Source organism: Falco naumanni, chromosome 1 (assembly GCF_017639655.2).
Source record: "Falco naumanni isolate bFalNau1 chromosome 1, bFalNau1.pat, whole genome shotgun sequence".
Lineage (NCBI taxonomy): Eukaryota > Metazoa > Chordata > Aves > Falconiformes > Falconidae > Falco > Falco naumanni.
In genome coordinates this window covers 13,456,654-13,477,680 of record NC_054054.1, presented here as the reverse complement: position 1 = coordinate 13,477,680, position 21,027 = coordinate 13,456,654, and the positions used below count along the sequence as shown (strand labels likewise).

The 21,027-nt window shown below is 39.2% G+C and overlaps 1 protein-coding gene across 1 annotated transcript in view; it reads right to left on the bottom strand.

The window, feature by feature from the left end:
- Window positions 1-1,736: 1,736 nt before the first annotated feature.
- Window positions 1,737-21,027, bottom strand: part of USP38 (ubiquitin specific peptidase 38) — a 34,187-nt gene continuing 14,896 nt past the window's right edge. The window contains exons 9-10 of the mRNA XM_040581838.1: window positions 19,322-20,672; window positions 1,737-11,806 (exon numbers count right to left, since the gene is read on the bottom strand). Coding sequence (XP_040437772.1) covers window positions 11,645-11,806; window positions 19,322-20,672 — 1,513 coding nt within the window. The 3' untranslated portion in view covers window positions 1,737-11,644. The remainder of the gene's footprint in view (window positions 11,807-19,321; window positions 20,673-21,027) is intronic.

Here is a 21,027-nt window from a genome sequence, read left to right as displayed (position 1 = left end):
TAACTAACTGCATTCATATTATCAAAAGCCAATATGTAAAATTCATATATTTCCTAGTAACAACTACGACTGTCCTCTTTACTTTCAGAATACTCTGAAAGTATTCATTTTCACTTTGAAAAACCTGAAATTCTTCTAATAAACATTCTCCCCAAGCAGATTTTCCATACCAATTAGACTGTTAAACTTAGAACAATGCTACTTCTTTTAAATCAGTCACATAGTGTATTTATATAAATACACTATCTTACCCATGCTTAGATTTTTTCCCCATGTGTTGAATTGTATCTTTCCTATTAAAAGTCAAGTTGCAAGGATAAAAACTGGGAGTTGTTTCCAAGATAATACTGGGGTCTCCCAAACTGAATTAAAATCAAACATCAGCTAATACAATAAGCCTAAAGGTAATTCTACAAGTTCATGCTCAGCTTCATAGTGTGGCTGTTGCTTTTTTTCTTTAAGTCCTTACAAATAATGTAATAAAGATATTGCCTCCAGACAGCTATTCTTAAATTCATCTGAGACTGAGATGAATTACTATAACTCATGCTTCTCTCACTGTGATTGTTTTAGATTGCCTGTATATTTAAGAAGATTAATTTACACTGTTCGCATTATTAAAATTCTTCTATAACCCTAAGGGAGAATTAAAACACCTTTTCTCCTACAGGCAGCACCTTCATACTCCAGAAGTAAGGTTAACAGTTCACTGAGCTATTATGAGCAACTGCTGGGCAGCATGGCGAGAGGCATTTTACCCAGTACACAAATTTGAAATACTCTCCCAAAGTTATTTTGAAACATTTTTATGGGTCTGTTTATATTTTCTCACAAAGTGAGTAAAGGACTTGTTATTTTTAAACTGAGATGTCAAATGGAGTTTGTGGCCAGCAAAGACAAGTTAGTCTTTCTCACTCAAGCTACATCATCCATGAGGACTCTAGAATTTCAGCTTCAGTAAACTCCCATATCCAGCTTAGCTGTCTTGGCTCTTAAGCAGAGGCAGACACTAGAAGACCATTAATAAAAATGCCTTTTTAGCCACTGCTGGTAAGATTTTGCCAACATGCAAAGAGGCAGGAACCACTGTGACTACATCATTGACTTCCCTGAGACCTTTAAGATACCTGTAGCACCAGCAGTCAGCCACTTATGCTGACAGTCATGGCACCAGCTGCTCAGAGATGATGATCAGCTTCCACATTAAAGGCCTTCATTTCGCTATTCAATGCAAAGGAGAGGCTGGAGCATCGCTGCAGCTCCAAACTGTGGGTAAATGTTAGTTTAGCACTTCCTGTGGACTCCTGCTTTACATTCTTCCCCCCCTCAAGCTATTTATAGTAGTGCTTCAGCCATGCACCGATTTAGAGAGAAATCCCAGTCCCAATCCCAACCCAGTGCTCCATAGCACAAAATTATAAAACACTTAAACTAATAGGAATATCAATTTAAAGATAGCAGTGTCATTAGTGCTCTCTACTGGATAAACACATAATTACTCCCAAATTAATATAGGGACCTCAGTAACAAAGTGGTGTAAACCCACCTGTATTTAATTTGTAGTACTTTGACTATATTTACAAAAACTTATGCTACTCAAAGCAAGTTAAAACTTTACATCAAGATGCAACAAGGATGTATAGAAGTCCTTGAGAACAAAACACAGCTGAAGTTGCAACTCATCATGATATCTGAAGGTCATTTAAGAAAAAACAGGCAAGACTGTACAAAAATACTTGAGTCAGGGTCATTTTAATTATAAATACGCCTCCACATTCTTCACACACTATATCTTACATGCACAGATTAACTTATAGCTAACAACCGCGAAATTCAATTTCAGAAATTCCTCTGCCCTCAAAAGTAATAATGCATTTGCAAGTCACACAATTTTCTTCACCATTCTTCATACCTTGCAAGTACAGGGCAAGCTTCTACTCAGCGGTCAGACTTAAGTGGTGTCACTTAGTTCACTGTGATTTCTAGGTGAAGAAAACGAAAATAACATTTCCCTAATACGCTCCCCCTGCCATCACCACCAATGCCTATAGCTCCACCTGAATGGGAAGAGCCGTAATTTACCATTTCCTCCAGCCAACACTGAATCACCAAGCCCTACCACCAGCAGAATGGTTGTACTGCCCTGTAGTTGAGCATTATCTTAAAGGTCTTTTCCAACCTACATGATTCTATGAGTATTCAAAGCCGAACAGAAAAAATGATTTGGCATTGAAGTGTTGATGGTTCAAGCACCTGCAGCCACAAGCCCTTGCACAAAAATGTGTAGTGATTAGCCTTTGTGAGAACCTCTTAATAACGCAATTCCCTACAAATAACTGAAGCACACCTACCACCACACTACTTCCTTCTGCCAGTTCTTAAAGTGTTGAAGAAACACGGAACTTTTTACTGTAACTGCAACTTGCCTAAATTTTTACATGCAAAACAGAGGCTTTACAGAAAGTCACGTTAGGTTATGTAGATACAACAGTTCACTTAAGTTAAATTTGTTATCCCATGTTTGATACATTTAGGAATTAAGTTTATCACAGTAGCATTTACAAGCTAACCAAGAAAGAAACGCTATGATGCACAGCCCTGTACCAACATGCACACAGTGTAGAAGACACAGTCTGTGACCTGGAGAAGTAAGCAGGGTCCACAAGGCAGCTTGCAAGGGACATGAGGAGGGAAAACACCACAACACTGATGAAGCCACAGCAGGAAACTTTTCTTAAGTATCATGGAAATTTATTCCACCAACTTTGTTTAGGGGAGAATAAGATAAAAGAAGGAGTTGCCGGATGGACAAGGCAGAACTGGTAAACCCCACAACTAAACACAGAGCTGTTGGAAAAGCTGTCCAAATGACAATTTCCCCTGCTCAGTGACACTGCGGTTTCTCTTACCCAGGGAGTCTCTGGCTGTGTCCCCCTCAGTTCTTCATGAAGGCACTTAAAGTAGGTGGGGAGTAAAGTGAATAATCTTGCTGGGTCCCAGTGAACTGAAGAACGTCTATCCTAAAAAATCCTGGGTCGAGGAAGTCTCAGGGATGAGGCCATCTATAACCTAAAATAAGATACCTATCACATCAGATTGGACTAATTCTTATCATACACACCCACCCAACCCTTTTCATATAATTGTTATATATCCTTTAAAGATGTGGGGAGAGTATTCAAGTATAAGACTTACTTGGAAAAAATAACTATTTCCACAGGAGATTAAGTTAAAAAGACAAAACCCAAAATATTTACTTTTGTCCAAAAAAATTTTGCTTGAATACAATGCAGACAGATAGGAGGCTGGACATTAGTTTAGTTCAAATAATGAAAACACAAATAGGTCACAATACCTTGACCTAATGATTGCTATACTTTTTTCCATATATTTTTTTTAATGTATATATAACAGGTGAAGTTAGTAAGGTTTTGCTTAAACATCTTCTCTTTGGTCTCAAAAAAAGTGTAGGAAATCCACAGCTTTGCATACCCACACTCTGAAGCTCTTGCACAAGTTTCTTTCCAGCTTCTCCCTCCCCTTTTTTAAAACCCTCTGATTGTTTTCCTTTTATCAAATCCTCTTCAAAGCTGAGCATTCGCACCTGTTCAAAAAAAATGAGCTAGGGAATGTCAACGAGTTGCTGCTCTATAGTTCATCCTGGTTTCTCACACTCATCACACCCTTAGCACAAAAGGGGACCAAATAAGATGGAGATGCTTTGAGTTTAAAAGCAGCCCTGTCAAATAAGCAGTTGAAAACTTACTCATCACTTGAAGTTTCTCCCAACTTGTGGCACACACTACGCATTCACAATTGGAAAAGAAATACTGACCACAACGTACAAACTCCATATTAGATTTGCTCCTGGAAAATGGGAAGTTTCAGAAAGAAACTCTGCTCCTCCACACCTGCGACGAGAAGAAATGTTCTTCATCTATGACTCCACTGAAGTCTGTGGTCTATGAACAGAGGGTACATTTCAGGCCTAGTGTATTAACATCGCAGTCTTTCCATACGTGCCTTCCTACCTTAACACACCCCGTGAAAGCATTGCCGCAGCGGTACTCTTGTAGGCTACCATGCAAGATCACACTGACACTACCTAGAATCCCATTCCAGGCACTGATCCTTCTTCTGCAGAATCGTTAGAAACAGCTTTTAAGAAATCAGCTACTTAAGGCCTGTTTGCTTTCTATTCCAGATTCATACTGTGCATTATCCTCACACATGCCTTCATTCACATCAATCCCCAAATGCAAAATACAGCAGACAAATCCAAATGATGAAGTCATTCACCTAGATGCTTGTTTATACTGCAGCCAATTCTGTTCCCCAATGAATTCTGCGTAGCTGCTGTTTTCATGGCCTCATCAGTAGGAAACACCCCTTGCAGTCCTGGGATTTTAAAGCACAGCAGAGAACTAGCAGCTCCTACTGGAACCAAAGCTTTTTTTTTTTTTTTTAATTATTATTAGGTCCTTTATTATGTTAAAGCTTGATCTGTCCTGTATGTTGGCAGTTAGCAAGTTCAAGTTACTGAAAGCAAAATTCAAACAGCTCAGGTCAAGAATGCAAAATTCAAACAGCTCAGGTCAAGAATAATTCTTCAATTAGCCTGAATAAGTCTTGGATGAAGGGGAGATTCCCACGATTTTATCCTCACAGGCAGTGCCCAGCTTAATCCTGACACCACATAAAGGCAGCTGTTTCTAATGCCAGAGGGAGGTGTGAGCAGCCAGCTAGAGGAGACTCAACTTCAAACTACACATTCTAAGGGCAACCTAAACCTTTCCCTTCCCTCTCACACAATTCACCATCCAGGAATAATTTACAGATTATTAACTGGGCTGTTAATTGTTCGAGTTTCCTAGGTATGCTTGTAGTCAAGAAAACAACCAAACCTAAAAACCTCCCTCCTTTCAACTTGTAGTTTGGGGAAACGTAAGGAGAAATACACAGAAGTTGAAAACAGCCTTCAAGAACCTTGTCTTTATTTACAGGAGGCCTGAATGTGTGTGTGCCATAGCTTCCAGGTTCATTGAGAACTGCTGCATTTTAACCAAAGATGATGTTCTTTATTAATTCAACAAGTGCGAGGTCATTTCATCTTCTTTGAAGATTTAAGTAGCACCAATTGAGAAGACAACTCAAATGAAACACCACTGCAACTGAAATAACACAAGAAATCCAGCTACTGCCTACACTTGATTCTCCAGATCTAGTTGGCCCATTAAGTCAGAGCAGAGAAGTCCTATTTTCCATGGTTTTGTGTGAGATCCTTTTTCAAGCTCACTTCTACAACTCAAAAAAAAAAACCAAACCCAAAAAACCAAACCAAGAAACAAACCTCCACCACTGTTATATTTTACTAGAACATCTGTCTTTCAACTTAAGTCAAACACACAAAAGCTTCAGTACTTCTCAACACATTGAGGCATTTAAAAATAAAATTTTGACTTTATGCAGCCCAACACATGTACAGTAAAACATGCATTTGACCCATCCATTTTTGAAAACAGATATGAAAAAAATATTAAATACTTATGCCAGTTTACAACAAGATTTAAGAACAGGCATACTGTCAAAAATATTTCATCTGTATTTCAGTAGAACAAACACCCTGAAAGTACAGCAAGAAAATGAAATAAGTTTCTTTTCAGGAGCTGAGCACTAAATACTGTAATTCTTTAGAGAAAACTTCAGAAAGGGCGAGTCAGCTGAAAAACGGTACTAACCTTTAAAGCCAAGTACTAACATATTCCTGTGTTTGGCAAGGGATATGCCCTCCCCTCAGAACTAGAATGGCTTTGCATCTCTGCAAACCACTTAAGGCTGACTTTTTTTTGTGTGTGTGTGTCATTTAATGAATTCTGTAGGAAAACAAATGGTGAAACAGTTCCCAGCCCTTGCATCACATTTTGTAAGATCTCAGAATAAACACAGATCCAAAACATGGTCATGCAGCATGAAGTAATGACAGTCTATTCACTGAGTAAAATATTATGAACATGTCAGTTCTGATACCTGTTCCCATCAAGTTAAAACTCTTTTCAAGACTACAGCCCAGAGAAGTAGTCTCCGAAGTGAGACACACGCACCCCAAGGGGTGTGTAAAACAATCCATTTGGGTGCAAGACGAAAGTATTTTTCATACCATTAATAATCAAAGTTTCAAATAACTTAAAAATACTGTTTATATCATGTTTCTTTCATACGTTTTCAATATCTACTCTTGCATATGTACATAATATATTAGGACAGTAGTGCATATATAATTTAAGTGAATAAATATATATAGATTGGATATACATAGTTTTTACTGATAGGGGGTGTGCAATCAACAAAGTTTGGAGACCACTGGCCTAGAGGATGCTGTATGATAACTACAGCTGCTAGCCCAGTCACACATCCTGTTGCTGAATTGATTTTTTAATGTCAATCTGAAATACTCTCCTCAGCAGCATATTTTCAATATACCTACTGAGGTCCCCGTATCCCCCCCTCAAATTTCCCACACTAATATAATGGAAATTTTAGAAGCATTAGGCTTGGATAACAAGGCATTTTTGACAGTACCCTCTGAAGGAATACAGCAGATAACAGGTGAAATTATTGAAACACACACAACTTCTAAATCAGATCAGCGCCATCCTTTCTTTTTTGCAGTCTGGTAGTCTCATTTTAGTCCTGCACCAGCACTTCTTCACCTCCCCCCTGCTCCTCCTTCCCACGCACTAACTCCAAGTGCAACCACCTGACCTCTTTGTGCTGCTTGCCACAGGGGTCAGTCTATCAGTGCTGCCAGGGGTCCCCGAGTTACCCACTCTGGGCTTGGAGATGTGGCTGAGTTAAGGACTGTGCCGCACTTGAGCTAGCACCTGCCCAGTGGGGCCGGCTGCTACACCTCAGATTCCTCTTGTGGCCCCCACTGCAGAGACACACACTGAGGCAGCACCCCAGGCTGGTTGCCTCTGGCCACCCACAGATGCAAAAGATGGTCAAGGTCCCAAATGGCCACCCAGGCAAGGCACAGTTCACAGGTGGCAGCTGTTCCCAGTTAGTGTCCGGGGAAGCCAGCCAGCATGTGTCCCAGTATTTCAGTACATGTGGTAGCATGCTGTTTACCAAGGCAGCAGTGGCAGGCTGTGCATTTTGACATGCCTATTCCAGCACTTTTTTTTCCAGAATGGATAATATTTTTAGGAATCAGTTGTAAAAGGAAGACGACTTGTATCCTGAATCCATGTACCTGCCTGGAATCCAGCAGACTTAAAAAAAAAATCCTTCTGTTTTAAATAAGAAAGCAGCATATTATTTAAAAACATTCATCTCTGCTTCACTGGCTAGTTTGTTTGTTTTCCCTTTGATCTGGATGCTTTCATTCAAGCAAAAGCAAGACTCACACTGAATGAGGGGATGCACGTGCATTTAAAAAAACCAGAAAGCATATGTGGTAAGCCAGTGCTGCACTACACATCACAGCTGGCATGCTGATCGCAGCCACAGCTCAACTCACAGGCCTAGTCTCTTTAACCCACTTGCTGAAACAGAGATACTCACTAGTTCTTAAGTCCATGCAGAACATAGTGCTGTACACAAGCCAGCGTCACGCAACTTTCAGTTCTCAACTGTTGTACTGGACGCAACACTTGGGTGATTTAAGAGCTTATTATTCATAGCGATGAATTCCGATTAAGGTAGATCTATGATGAGTGGCTGTAGGGAATATGGAAGTTTTTAAGATAGTCTGCTCGATCTCATTTAGACTATAGATCATTTGCTCACCCATTGAAGAAGTCCAATAATTTACATTTGATTACAGCCTACTGAGGATATCAGGTGCTACAACCCATTACACCCCATAGGTTATTAACAAGGGAATCGCCCTTCCAACAGAAAACAAGCACATTTCTTTGGATCACAAGTCTTCCTAGCTTCCACTTCACGTCACTTCGTAATGTTTATGCCTTACCCTCCTAAATCAGAAACCAACACTACCCAAAACTGAGCAGTCAACCTTTGTTGTTATGTCATAGTTTAGTATTCCCTTCATTTACACTTCAATCTTTGAGGCTTAAAAACAAAACTGGCAATGCATCAAGATGGGAAGCCCAACAGAACAGCAAAACTCCAGGGAGGGACTGGAAAGGACCTCTGGTTTATCAAGTCTAGTTGCCTACTATTCAGACATCACTTTGCATTTCATTTCTTTCATAGATATACTTGGCTCTTCCTTCAAAGCTGGTCTCTGCCTGGGAGGCTATTCTAGAATTAGTTCTAGTAAATTGGGAACCTTGTTTGTAATCTAAATCTTATTTACGGAAAGTTTATGCCCAGTTGCTTTTGTTCTAACATTCCTCTAGCTCACAGAGCTTCTGCCCTTTGCCTGCCTGTCATTAATACAAAAAAATAGTAGTATCCTGATTCCATAAACAACCTTACTGCTACAGATATTTTTTTTTTAAAAAAAAAAGCTTACCCGGGAAATTAAACTTCCAGAGCATGTAGAAGATAAAACTTTTAACTTTCCAGAGTATGGGACAAGGGGCGAGGGTGGGGAAGGAAGGAAAAGACTCTAGCCAGAAGGTGTGATGGGTTTAGTTATCCAAAGAAGCCTTTTCTCTCCTTGTCCTAGATGAATGGGCTTGTAGACATTGTAATCACTTGTTACAGGGGTGACATTCACAGCAAGCCACGGTCATGCTCCACATGAGAAAAACATACAAAATAAGCTGTATGGAAGAAAGTTAATAGACCTCCACTAACTATTAAAACAAAGACCAAAACACAATCTGTCATGATAAAAAGAAATACAATTGTAGAAGATATATCATCCTTGAGTTTGGTACAATAGTGTATCCTCCATGAAAAGAAACAACAAACCCCCTAAGCTTCAGAAACAGTATTAACATATTTTGTATCTTTCCACTGATCCAAGTTAAAAAATCAAGAATGGAGCCAAAAAGGTCAATAAACAAACCATCCAACATTCATTCACAGGCTACAGAAACTGAAGTACCATATGTACATTATTCGCTCATATTATGTCCAGAAGATAGAAGCATGCAACACCATTAGTGTAAACAATGATAAAAGGTATACATTTTAGGGTGTGAACTACTTCTCCACTTTCACTAGTTCTATTGAAACCTTCCAAGTTAGGTATCAATAAGCCTATGATGGTTGTCGGGTCAGCAGACTTGCAAACAGGTATTCTGAATGTTAAAGTCTATTTGTAAAACCCAAAATAACCGCATCAACAGAAGTCAACAAGGGGAAAGAAAGAAGGTTATTTTCAGTTTGAGGCGTACCATCATTTTATACTTAAGGAGATCCAATCCTACTGGCATTACTCTCATATAAAACTTCCATATTTAGCACAGGCAAAAAGCAGAAAGCCATCTAAGAGCTCATGAAATAAATAAAGTACAATAAGTATACAAAACTCATACTGCACATTATTTTTAGGTAGGCTACATGATTTGGTTTTTTACTGTGAGAAGGTAAAACCAAAACTGATCTTTACAAAATTATTATTTAATAGAGTAAAAACACTTGCCCCTGCTTCTACTTACTAGTGTTTTAAAATGAACAACAGATTGATAGAAAGACAAAATACTCCCATTGTAATGGAAACAGCAGACAGCTTTTTAGTGTGTCCTCATGATTTGGGAGACAAAAGCCAAATTTACCTGTCATACAAACCATTTTAAAACCAGAGCTAACTGGCAGAGAAGCCTGAAAGGAAATAAAAACCCCATTAGACTGAAAGTTACAGCATTTCAAGATGAAGCGAGCTTCCAGGAAAGCCTTGTCCAAGCACAACGAAATGAGAACTTTCCTCACACTAGTCTCATAACATTCCATATTTCCACAGCTGAACTCCTGGTTCAGAGACCTACAATTGAGATCGCAACGAAAAGCGTAGGTCAAAGCCAAGGTACTACAGTCAAAACAAAGCTTGGAAACTACTGGAAAATGAAAGTCTAGCTTTCTGGAGCAGTAGCGTACTAACCTATAGCAGAGCAAATAGCACAGTTTTAGTGATAATATAAAAATAGCTTGCAAGCTAAGTTACCTTTCAGACTAAACTCCATATATATGATATCATACGAACAAGGTTTAATTTTCTCAACTTACTTAAAAGTTTTGTAAAGGCATTTTTAACGAAATTTGTTTATTTTGTACAGTTAAGCTAACACCTGCCAGGTCTGCATGCTTTTTAAAGATGCACTTTGTCACCTAGTAGAATATATAAACACGCTAAAAGAGTGCAGAATTTTGTAAAAATACTTTAAATAGACTTACACTTCACTATAAGATTATTCAAGTTAAAAATCAATCATCAGATTCAACAGTGTAGCTCCTTTACTTCTGTTATCCTCATTGCACATCAAAAAAAAGTTGCTCTTTCTGCCAAGACTTAAAGAGTGGATCCCCAACCTCTGCTGGCCTAACAAGCAAGAAAACACCACTCCATAGACAGGATCATTTTGGTCTTCTGCAGACAGTTAAAACCTGAACTCACCAGAAATTTCTCAGTACAAATAAAATCAGAAGGCAAAATTTCAAGGGACTCTTAGAAGCATAGAACCTCAGCAAGAATCAACACAAGTAACCTCTCTGTGATTTCACACACATAGCTCAGTATTTATGACCAGATCTTCTTAGCAATGCAGGCCACAAAAGTCAGAGGACTAGGTATAGAATTTTTTTTTTAATCAAAAAATAACGGGCAACGCACTTACTGCGTTTCAAACCACCAGATTTTTACTTCTGGAAATCTAATAGCTTTCTATAAGTGTTCTGATTTCTAATACTCACCAAAAAAAATAATTGACTAGCACATTTTTCTCCTTTTCTGTAGCCTCGGAAAGTTTGTTTTAGGTTACAGTACTGCAAGGCACATACAGAATCTCTTCCTTTCCCATACACAGCAGATATATTCCCTGAAATAATTTTAAAATCCTCAAAACAATTAGAAATGCTACAAAGTTAACAATTCCTATTTAAAAACATTGTTCCTACAGAACATGCACTTTTTTGGAAAACAACTTAGCAAATATTTATAAATTATTTTTTCTTCTTTACATTTAGACTGGAAACATATTGAATATTTAACCTGGAAAGTACTGTATCATGTCACATTTAAGTTATTGCCTTCATTATAAATTGCATCATCTCTGGAAATACATAAAGGTACTGGATTTGAAAATAAGGTGAGTGAGAGACTATGTATGCAGTTTAGCCCATCTGAAAGGATTTCCACATAAAGGAATACTACCAGAGTAAAAAAAGAACTTTCTTCGTTCAGTGGATGAGGACAATAGAAACTGATGTAAGTGCATTTGTTCAGTTGAATGCAGTGTCATTTGCATCTACTTAAAAAACTACTTCATTTTCTGTCTTTTGGGCAAGCACATCTTACTATAAAAGCAACTGAATTTTTAAGAGGTAGTTTTTTTTCCATTATGCGCTTATTTATTTCAAATAAAACATAACCAAAAAACCCCCAACATTTGCTTTTGAACAAGGATCAAGTCTCAAAACTTGGTACAATATCTGACAAAGTTCAATATTTAGTTGTCCTCAGCAGTACTGGGCTGCTTTGGAACCAGTGTATTCCAGGTTGTCTTCATAGTCAAAAGACTAATCTACCAACAGTACTGAACCCACCCCCTCCTCCTCCACCTGTCGGACCACAACTTCCCGGGGGGTCGTTGTCATCAAATCCATTGGGTCGGAAAGAGCAGGAGGCTGAAGCAGCTTGAAGTGCTTGTGTTCGAGCACTAAGCTCTTGCTCCTGAAATGGAAGAATAAAGACAATTAGAAAACCCAATGAAAAACTAAAACTAACCTAAAGTCCTTGAAGCAGCTTATTTCTAGTAAATTTTGAAACATCTTTTAAAGCAACATCACTAACTTCTGGGCTCCTAAGTCTGAATGGCTCTGCTGAACTTCAAAATGAACATCCACAGCCAATCCGAGATGTACAATTTCACTGTATGTCAGCAAGTATATGTGAATCATAATTAAAACCATTTAAGTTTATGCTAAAATCTTATTTTTTGGCAACATGGGATGTTACTAAAGAATTAGACTGCTGACCAAAAGCTATCAAAACATTAGGTTTCGATAGATGTTTCACAAGACTTTTCATCCTAGTAATTTTAAGATGCCCTTTGTTTTGGTTGCCAAATAGAAACACCATTAAATCAATGTTAATTATTTAAAAGACACTTTTATTCCACTCAGTCAACTGCATAGAGTAACAACGTATTCAGATAAAAGGAAAAAAAAAAAAAAAAAAAAAAGGACAACCTATTCAGTTTCCATTTAGCACAGCTTTTTAACTTCCAAGTGTTATTGCTATGCTAACTGTTTTAACATCAGTTAAGTCCCATGAACTCTCAAGCACTCCATAAAAATCAGAGTCAGTTGCTGGAAAAAGTACCTGCACAAGTAGCAGGAACAAGACAAGAAAGCATAGCCTCCTGCCAGCTGCTTTTTCAACTGAATGCCCCTGTGGCTTTAGACATCTAACAGGAAGAGCACTGGCTTTTCCCCCTCATTAGAGATATCATATGCTATTTTGTCTCTGGCCAACTAGTTTCATAAACCTTGCAGTGATTTCTTGTCTTTAGTATCCCTTCCTTCACATCTGTCAAGAGCTTCAAAAATTGAGGGTGGGAAGAACAGGTGTTGGGCTCTGGAAGAGCAGCAAGAAAAAAGACAATAGAACTGCACAAGCTTTATTTCTCTAGGAAACAAAATGAAAGTATTCAGGTGTTAAGGCTCATACTGATAGCCTCCTTCAAATGACACTTCATCACTACATACCTCCCTAAAGGCAATGGGAGGAAATTTTACCAGGGTTTTAGCAATTACATAGTTCACCTTGAATTGTTCCTTTTCTTCTGTCTCCTGGTGAAAGCAAGGAACAGAGCCGAGAACCTGGAAGACTGTTTGTATTATACTACCATGAAAGCACTAAACTTGGTCTTGTCCATGTACTTTCACAGGTGCTAATAATAGTACTTGTGGGTTTAAATTACTCTGCCCTCTTAGAAAAACAGAGCCTAAGTTTAAAACTATTTTACAGTACTAAGGACTGAAAGGCATACTTGTTTTCAAAATGATATCAAAGATATTTGAAGAACACTGTCTACACAGATATGCTGCCCATATTCCTGAAAGACAGTGTTATCTCCAGCAGTATGTGGTCTCTTATGTATCTGCTAACTATAAGACACATAAAACTAAGTAAATTTACTAAGAATAACAGGGGAATATGAAGAACTCACTTCTAGTACCAGAAATCAACATGGAAGTTTGATTAAAATAGCAGGCCTTGTATAAATAGTCTGTTTAGTTGAAAAACTACACTGCAAAACTGTTTAGCTTAGAACAGAATTTCTTCTCAAAACTAAACTGTACCTCGGCTGGTGGTTTTTTTTTTTGTTGTTTGTTTGGGTTTTTTTTAAATTGCACTAAATAAAAATATGGAAGTTGTAGACAAAAAGTACACTTGAGTCTTGCATCTAAGAATTTTGTCTGATTTAGCTAGAAACATGATTTATTTCTATTTGCCTTACTAAGTTACTGGATAGTAATGGGGCCTCAGCATAGCTCTGCAGCTAAATTACATGTCTTCTATTAGGTACCTTTCACAATACCATTAGCAACTGGGCAATTGTTCTGCTGTCACTAGGCTTCCTTGCAGGGAGGGGACAAGGGGAAGCACTACTATGAACAGCAACAACATAGTATCTTGCACATGACTTATGTGCAAGGGATGACTCCCAGGTCTGGAGCAATGCACCACATTCAGTACAGAGTGTACATGAACTGCAAGCACAGCTTTTGTCAACCACTTGGAAATACTGTTCACAAGCAGCCATAGTGCAGTGAGAACAGGATAAACCTCAGCTGCGATCTTAGCTTCATTGCTGTTATGTACTTGTCTATAGTGAATGGAAGGTATCTATACATACACATGCATGAGAGAGATGAAGCAGTGATCAAATTATCAGATCTTAATGTTTCTTGACAGAGCACAAGTATTGAAAACCCACATTGTCTTCAATGCTAAAAGTGAAATTATGTAGCACTTTAACATCATTCATGCTTTATGCCTGTTGAGTAGTTTCAGTAGTTTGTGCTAACTAAGCACATTTCTTTCTTCTCTCAAGGAATATATTGACTTGATTAATATGAACTTACATTAAGTTGTTCTAGTATGGCATACAGAGCTGGCATTTTTGAAATAAGTACTCCTGTTTCTATAAAGATGTTGAATGGTTTCAGGCTGATTATGTTTATCCCAACAAATACTAAATCAGGTAAGTCAAACTTGATAGTCAATACAGTTCTCTGAACTAAGAATTATGCAGAGCTACCCCCTCTGCTTTCCACTTTCCCAAAACAGGATTTTTAATTTGTTTTAACTGGAGTGGAAACTACCCACATTGCTTTTGTTATTTAAAGCAAAAATATTTTAGTTGACCATGTGGTAAACCGGTATGCAATAGTAAAACAAAAGCAATAAGCAATAAGAGTGTTTCTTCTAAAAAGTAAAGGCTTTCTCAAGACAGAAAAGTATATCCTTAATTTAGTAGAAAAATAACTACTTTAGAACTCTGAACAATAATGAAATGAGACTTCTCAAAAATATGACTTAATTCAGTGAATTGCAATATTAGTGTTAATTTGAGAAAAACAGTAACTGAGTATTTCTAATTGCCTCATTTAAACTGAGAAAAGGACATGATCTCAACAACTCTCAGATTAGCTGAGCACTACAAAGAAAGCCAATACTGAAGAATCCAAAACTGAAAGGTGGGTAAAAGATCCTGTATTTAAAAAAAAACCAAAACAACTAAATCCCAAACAAACCCCATATACCTGGAAAAATCTTCTCAATTTTGAAAAGACCATTTTTATTTAATTATAAAGGAAAAAGTTTTCAAGGAACTACTAATTTTTCTTTTCTAGCTTACAAGTGAAAGCAAAGGATTACTTAATGTAACTTCAGGTACAGGTTTTATAGAGAAAGCTTTAGTATGGAAGATTACCAAAAAGCAATTTTTGCATATAAGCACTAAATGACTAACTTTTATAAAATCACATTGACTTTTCACTTGTTCTAGACATACAGAAGTATTCAAAAAGCTTAAAGTAATTAACTTCTCTGCATACTCCCAAAATTGCATCAAAATGATCTTGAAAATGTTAACTCACAGAAACATATTTAAGAATAACTTAATTATGTAACTTTTTTTTTCCCAATATCCTGATACTGTTGCTTGTTCCATATGGCTAAAGCATCTCTTCAAATCTGAAAAAAGCCTCTGTTATACATACTCAGGTCATCACGTATCCACGTGAAATGTGACTGCAAGCATTGGATTCAACAGGAAAATATGCAAATAATAGCTACTAGGATTTATATTCTATGTGGATGACACTGTTCCTCCTCTAAATGTTGGACTCTATAAAAAAAAAGGTTACATTACCACCATAGTAGAAATACTACTTTTCTTCAGGCTGTGTTCTTAAAACGGATTCTCCCTACCCCGATCCCCCTTACTCTGTTACCTAGATGCTGCTATAATTATAATCCTAAAATAAAAAATAATCTGTCTTAGAGTTTGAAATTTCACAACTAAAAGATCCACGTATCAATGGAAGTCACAGCAATTCTGACTGAAAACGTGACATTATTTTAGAGGCAAGTCTATACTCAGGGTGGCAGAAAACACCCTCCTTGCCCACCACACCTTCCCAGTTGCTTGTGTACGGCCAGCACTGGGTTCTGGATGTGGGAGTTCAGTCAGTGTGTGACGTACATGACCATCTGTCTACACCAGAGGTGCTGTCAAGGTCAGGAAGGCCTTGTCATGTCGTGACCAACTCCACATGGAAGAGAAGACAGGCTATAGCTGTAGGTGACTCCTTTCTGAGGGAAGAGGGTCCCGTATGCTGGACAGACCCTCCCCTCAGAGAAGCCTGCTGCCTCCCGGGGGCCTGGGTTAAGGACCACCAGGAAACTTCCAGCCTGGAACAGTCCTCAGACTATTTACCCATTGTTGCTCTTCCACGTGGGTGGCCATGAAGCTGCAGCACATAGTCCAAGGGCAATCAGAAGAGACTTCAGGGCCCTGGGACGGTTGGTAAAGGAATCTGGAGCACAGATTATTTTCCCCTCTCTACTTCCAGTTGTGGGTGGTGACACTGGGAGTCTGATGGACCCAGTCTACTAATACATGGCTCCATAGCTGGTGTCACTGCCACTTTTGCATCCTTTAGTAACAGGATGGCCTACATGGCACCAGGCCTGCTGGTGTCAGGTGGGCCTCACCTTTCTCCAAGGGAGAAAGGGTCTTTGCTCACAAGCTAGCAGGGCTCACTGACAGAGCTTTAAACCAGACCTGAAGGGGGAGGAGGATATTATCAGGCTCACCCATGGACAAGCTGCGGGATGAGACACCAAGGTCAGAGGGGCAGGGTGCCAGTGAGGGCCCTCATCCCGTTTCTGTGAGACATGCTGGCTACCCTGCAGCACACTTCAGGTCTTACCAAGATGAGCCAGGGGGTCCTGAGGTAACAGGAGACAAGGAGGCAACACCAATGAAATTCCTCAAAGGAACTAAGGGGTGTTCCTCTAAGAAGGTGACATGGCCAACAGCACAGGTGAAGTGCCCCTACACCAATGCACACAGTGTAGGCAACAGACAGGAGGAGCTGGAAGCCACTGTGCTGCTAGAAATCTACCACCCAGCTGCCATTACAGAAACTTGGCGAGGTGAATCCCATGAGTGGAGTGCAGCTATTGATGGCTACAGGCTGTTCTGAAGGGACAGGCGAGGAAGGAGGGGCAGAGGGGTATGTAAAGAAATGAAGGCTGTCTGAGGAACAGCCGTGAGCAGGTTGAAAGCCTATGGTTAAGAATCAGAGACAGCGGCAACGAAGGGAACTTTGTGGTTGGTGTCTATTACAGGCTGCCTATTGATGAAGCCTCCTTACTCCAGCTACAGGAGGCATTGCGCTCGCAGGCTTGTCCTGCTGGGGACTTCAACCACGCCAACATCTGCTGGAAAAGTGGCACTGCGAGCTGTAGGCAATCCAGGAGACTCTTGGAATGCACTCAGGATAACTTCTTAAGCCAGGTAACAGAGAACCCTACCAGAGGGAACATGATACCTGTTGTTCACCAACACAAGTGACCTAATCTGAGACACTAAGACTGGAGGCAGCCTGGGCTGCCGTGATCATGCACAGGTAGAAGAATTCACAGTCCTGAGAGACATGGGTCAGGCAAACAGTGAAGTCAGGACCCTGAATTTATGAACGCAAAATTCCAGCTCTTCAAGGAGTTAATCAATAGGACCCCTATTTTTAGAACTTTGAGGGAAAATGCCCTCAGGGAGAAGGGAGCAGAACAGAGCTGGCAGATCTGTTCTGAGGGAACTGGTTGATGTACTTGCCAAGCCACTCTCCATGACATTTGAAAAGTCACAGCAGTCAGGTGAAGTGCATGGTGACTGGAAAAAGGGAAACACTGTACCCATTTTTAAGCTCTAGAAGTGGGCCCATGTGAATCATATGAGGTTCAACAAGGCCAAGTGCAAGGTCCTACACATGGGTTAGGGCAAACCCCAGGTATCAATACAGGCTGGGGGATGAAGGGGTTGAGAGCAACCCTGCAGAAAAGGATTTGAGGGTATTGGTGGATGAAAAGCTGCACATGAGCCTGCAGTGTGCTCACAGCCCAGAAAGCCAACCGTATCCTGGGCTGCACCAAAAGAAGCATGGCCAGCAGGTCAATGGACCTGACTCTGCCCTCCACTCTGGTCAGACCTCACCTAGAGTCCTGTGTCCAGTTCCGGAAAGACAAGGACCTGTTAGAGCAGGTGCAGAGGAGGGCCACAAAAATAATCAGAGGAATGGAAAACCTCTCCTCTAAGGAAAAGCTGAGAGTTGGGGTTGTTCAGCCTGGAGAAGAGAAGGCTCTGGGGAGACTTCATTGCGGCCTTCTAGTACTTTTATAAGGAAGATGGGGACAAACTTTTTAGCAGTGCCTGTTGCGATAGGGCAAGGGGTAGCAGTTTTAAACTAAAAGAGAGTAGATTTAGACTAGATGTAAGGAAAAAATTTTTTACAATGAGGGTGGAGAAACAGCAGAACAGGTTGCCCAGAGAGGTGGTAGATACTCCATCCCTGGAAATATTCAAGGTCAGGCTGCACAGGCCTTTGAGCAGTCTGATCTAGTTGAAGATGTCCCTGCTTACTGTAGGGGTTTGGACTAGATAATTTGGATTGGAAGGGATGTGTAAAAGTTATGATTCTATCATACGAGACTGTTGCTAAAGAATCTACTCTGTCAAATCAAGAGAAGAGATGGCGTATCAACAGAGATAGTTAGGACACATGTTTTAACCACACAGTCAGAAAATAGCTGCAGAGTTGCAATTTAAACTCTCAGTTCTCTTGTTTATGTTTGTAGAATACCTGCACCTATTACAACAGATTTTCCACAGTGAGATTTAGCTGACCTTTTCTAACTGAATTTACCTAGTTTTTCTAATTTAAGTCTGCCTAGGACTCTTTCAGGAACAGTTTAACACATCAAAGAGCACAGAGTAAAACACATTTCTACTGTTACACCATCCAAACATAGCAGCAATGCTCAAAGCTAAACATACTGAAACATGGAGAACAGTGGCTTTTTTGTAACAGCAATTGAAGACGCTACTACAGCTAGGTGAGGTTGTTGGAGCACAGAGGAAGTGCAACTGGCAGTGCTGGTCCCACAGAAGGTGGCAGAAAAGGCAGTAAGAGGAAAGTGGAATCTAGTCACTAACATCTGGTCTCCATTTCAGTGGTACTAGCATTTGGGTAAGCACAGTTGTATAAATAAAACTGCACTCCAAATGAAAATGTGCTAGTAAGAACACTGCTAACAAGTTTTTAAGTATACTTTAGCTACTCTTGTGATTTATTAAAGGCAATGAAAATTACAACTGTTGAAAAAACTTTCCTGCAAAGAATTACTAGTGGTTAAACAACTTATGCAAGCATGTCTTCTAAAAAAAAAAAAAATTAAACTGCAATGAGTTTAAGCCATTTTCCTTGATGCTTTCCATCTAATGGTGACAATCTTACTATGAAACCTGTCCAGCAGTATCAATATGGAAGCAAGATTGGTGATTTATAAGGATAATATACCGGAATATTTAAAAGCTAACTTTTTCTTTCTTTTAGACTGCCTCTTGTGAGTTTTAAGAAGATCACTCTTCATATACAATTTCCATCTTACCTGCAAGTACAGTTTGTTATCTTTCGTAATTGCATCCATGAGGTCTTTTTGTAGGGGAGGGTCTCCATTCACCCAGAGTCCATTTGCTGAATTGGTGTTGAAGCCACAGGTGCTATTTTGTTTTTTGTAAAACAGAACATAAGCAGTGTCCTTTGGAAATCTACTGGTAATTTTCTGGACTGACTGAAATGAGGTAAATGTCACTCTGCTGTCATTGAACAGAAACCATTCTTTTGGCATCTCAGCATCCAGCTCATTTTCTACAACAGTACAAGGACTCTCCTCTGTCAACAACTTATCCTGAGGAGAGACTAAAGAAAGAGCTGTAGACTGGTGGCAGAGTCCTGAAGGCCCTGACCCAGTAACATTTCTAGCATATGAGTAATAATGTCCACTTTCAGAGGATACACCAGAATGCACCACCACAGAGCTTAACGTGTAGGGCACCAGTTGTGGGCAGGTCACTTCATCAGCACCTGAGGGCTTCAGTTTTTTAGCAAGATTTTCTCCAATATCAGAAATCTCAACACCAACAGACCAACCTCCAGAAACTACAGCTAAAGCGGATGTTGCTCTTTTGACTGGCAGTTCTAAAACAAGTGGTAGAGACACATTGTCCAAGATTTTGCGCCTTATATGACACTTTGGATCATATGAAAATCTCAAAAGAGTGAGAATGAGGTATTCAGGTTCCTCAATGATTTGCATAGTTTTCTCAGCATTCTGTAGAGAGGCACACTTTTCACAATAATACTTATTGTCTCCACTGAGGATCTCAGGTGCCAGAAAATAATTCAGTAAGTCTGTAACTGACAAGGTGTTTTTACCTACTAGTGTCTGAGACATATCCCTATTATCTTGAACTTTGTTGAGTTCAGAATTTGTCGTATTCTCAGAGTTTGGCTCAGTAGAAAAATCTTTCATGGTTCCTTCATTTATTATTGTGTCACATCCACCATTTACTTCCGAATTATTGAGGGGTGTTTCTCCAGCAGGACTAGTTGCTAAAGTATTAGTTTGCACCATATAGTCGTCTTCCACTTCAGAATGTTCCATACATTTTGGGCCAACGTTATCCAACGATGTTGGAGGACAGAAAGCCAGAGAGAGATCTGTGAAAGCTTCTTCCTTTTGAGACATACTTTTGCAGTTCAAACAGCATATAGTAGTCTTCAATTTTCCTCCAAACATCTTCTCTATCAGAGTTCTTTCCTCACTTCCCATACAAAGTGCTTCAGCAAATACCTGTGCTTTATGGACAGCTTCTTGTGTCTGGGACTCTTCATTCATTAAACTTTCAGAAGTCTTTGCTGAAGACAAGGCTTTCAAGGTTCTCTCTTCTTCATGCAGCCTGAAGACAAAGAAAAATAAATCCAAGTAGCTGTGCTATTTTCCAAATATCGCTGCACTATTTCAGACTTTTTTCTCCAGTTATGCCAAAAAAATATAGTTAATACGGTTAAATATTATGTTTTATATATAGTACACATATAGTAAAATATGGTTAAGCAGCTAGAAGTGTCTTATATAAAAAATAACAAATAGCTTTTTAAATGTAAGCAAGCTGAACCATACAACAGATCAGTACTATCCAAAACAGAGTATGAGAAAAACACAAATGCATTTAATGTGGGTTTCATTATATGTAACAGAACACAATGGATATACTGAGAGAACTGGAAAGTATTTTAAAAAAAAAACAAACA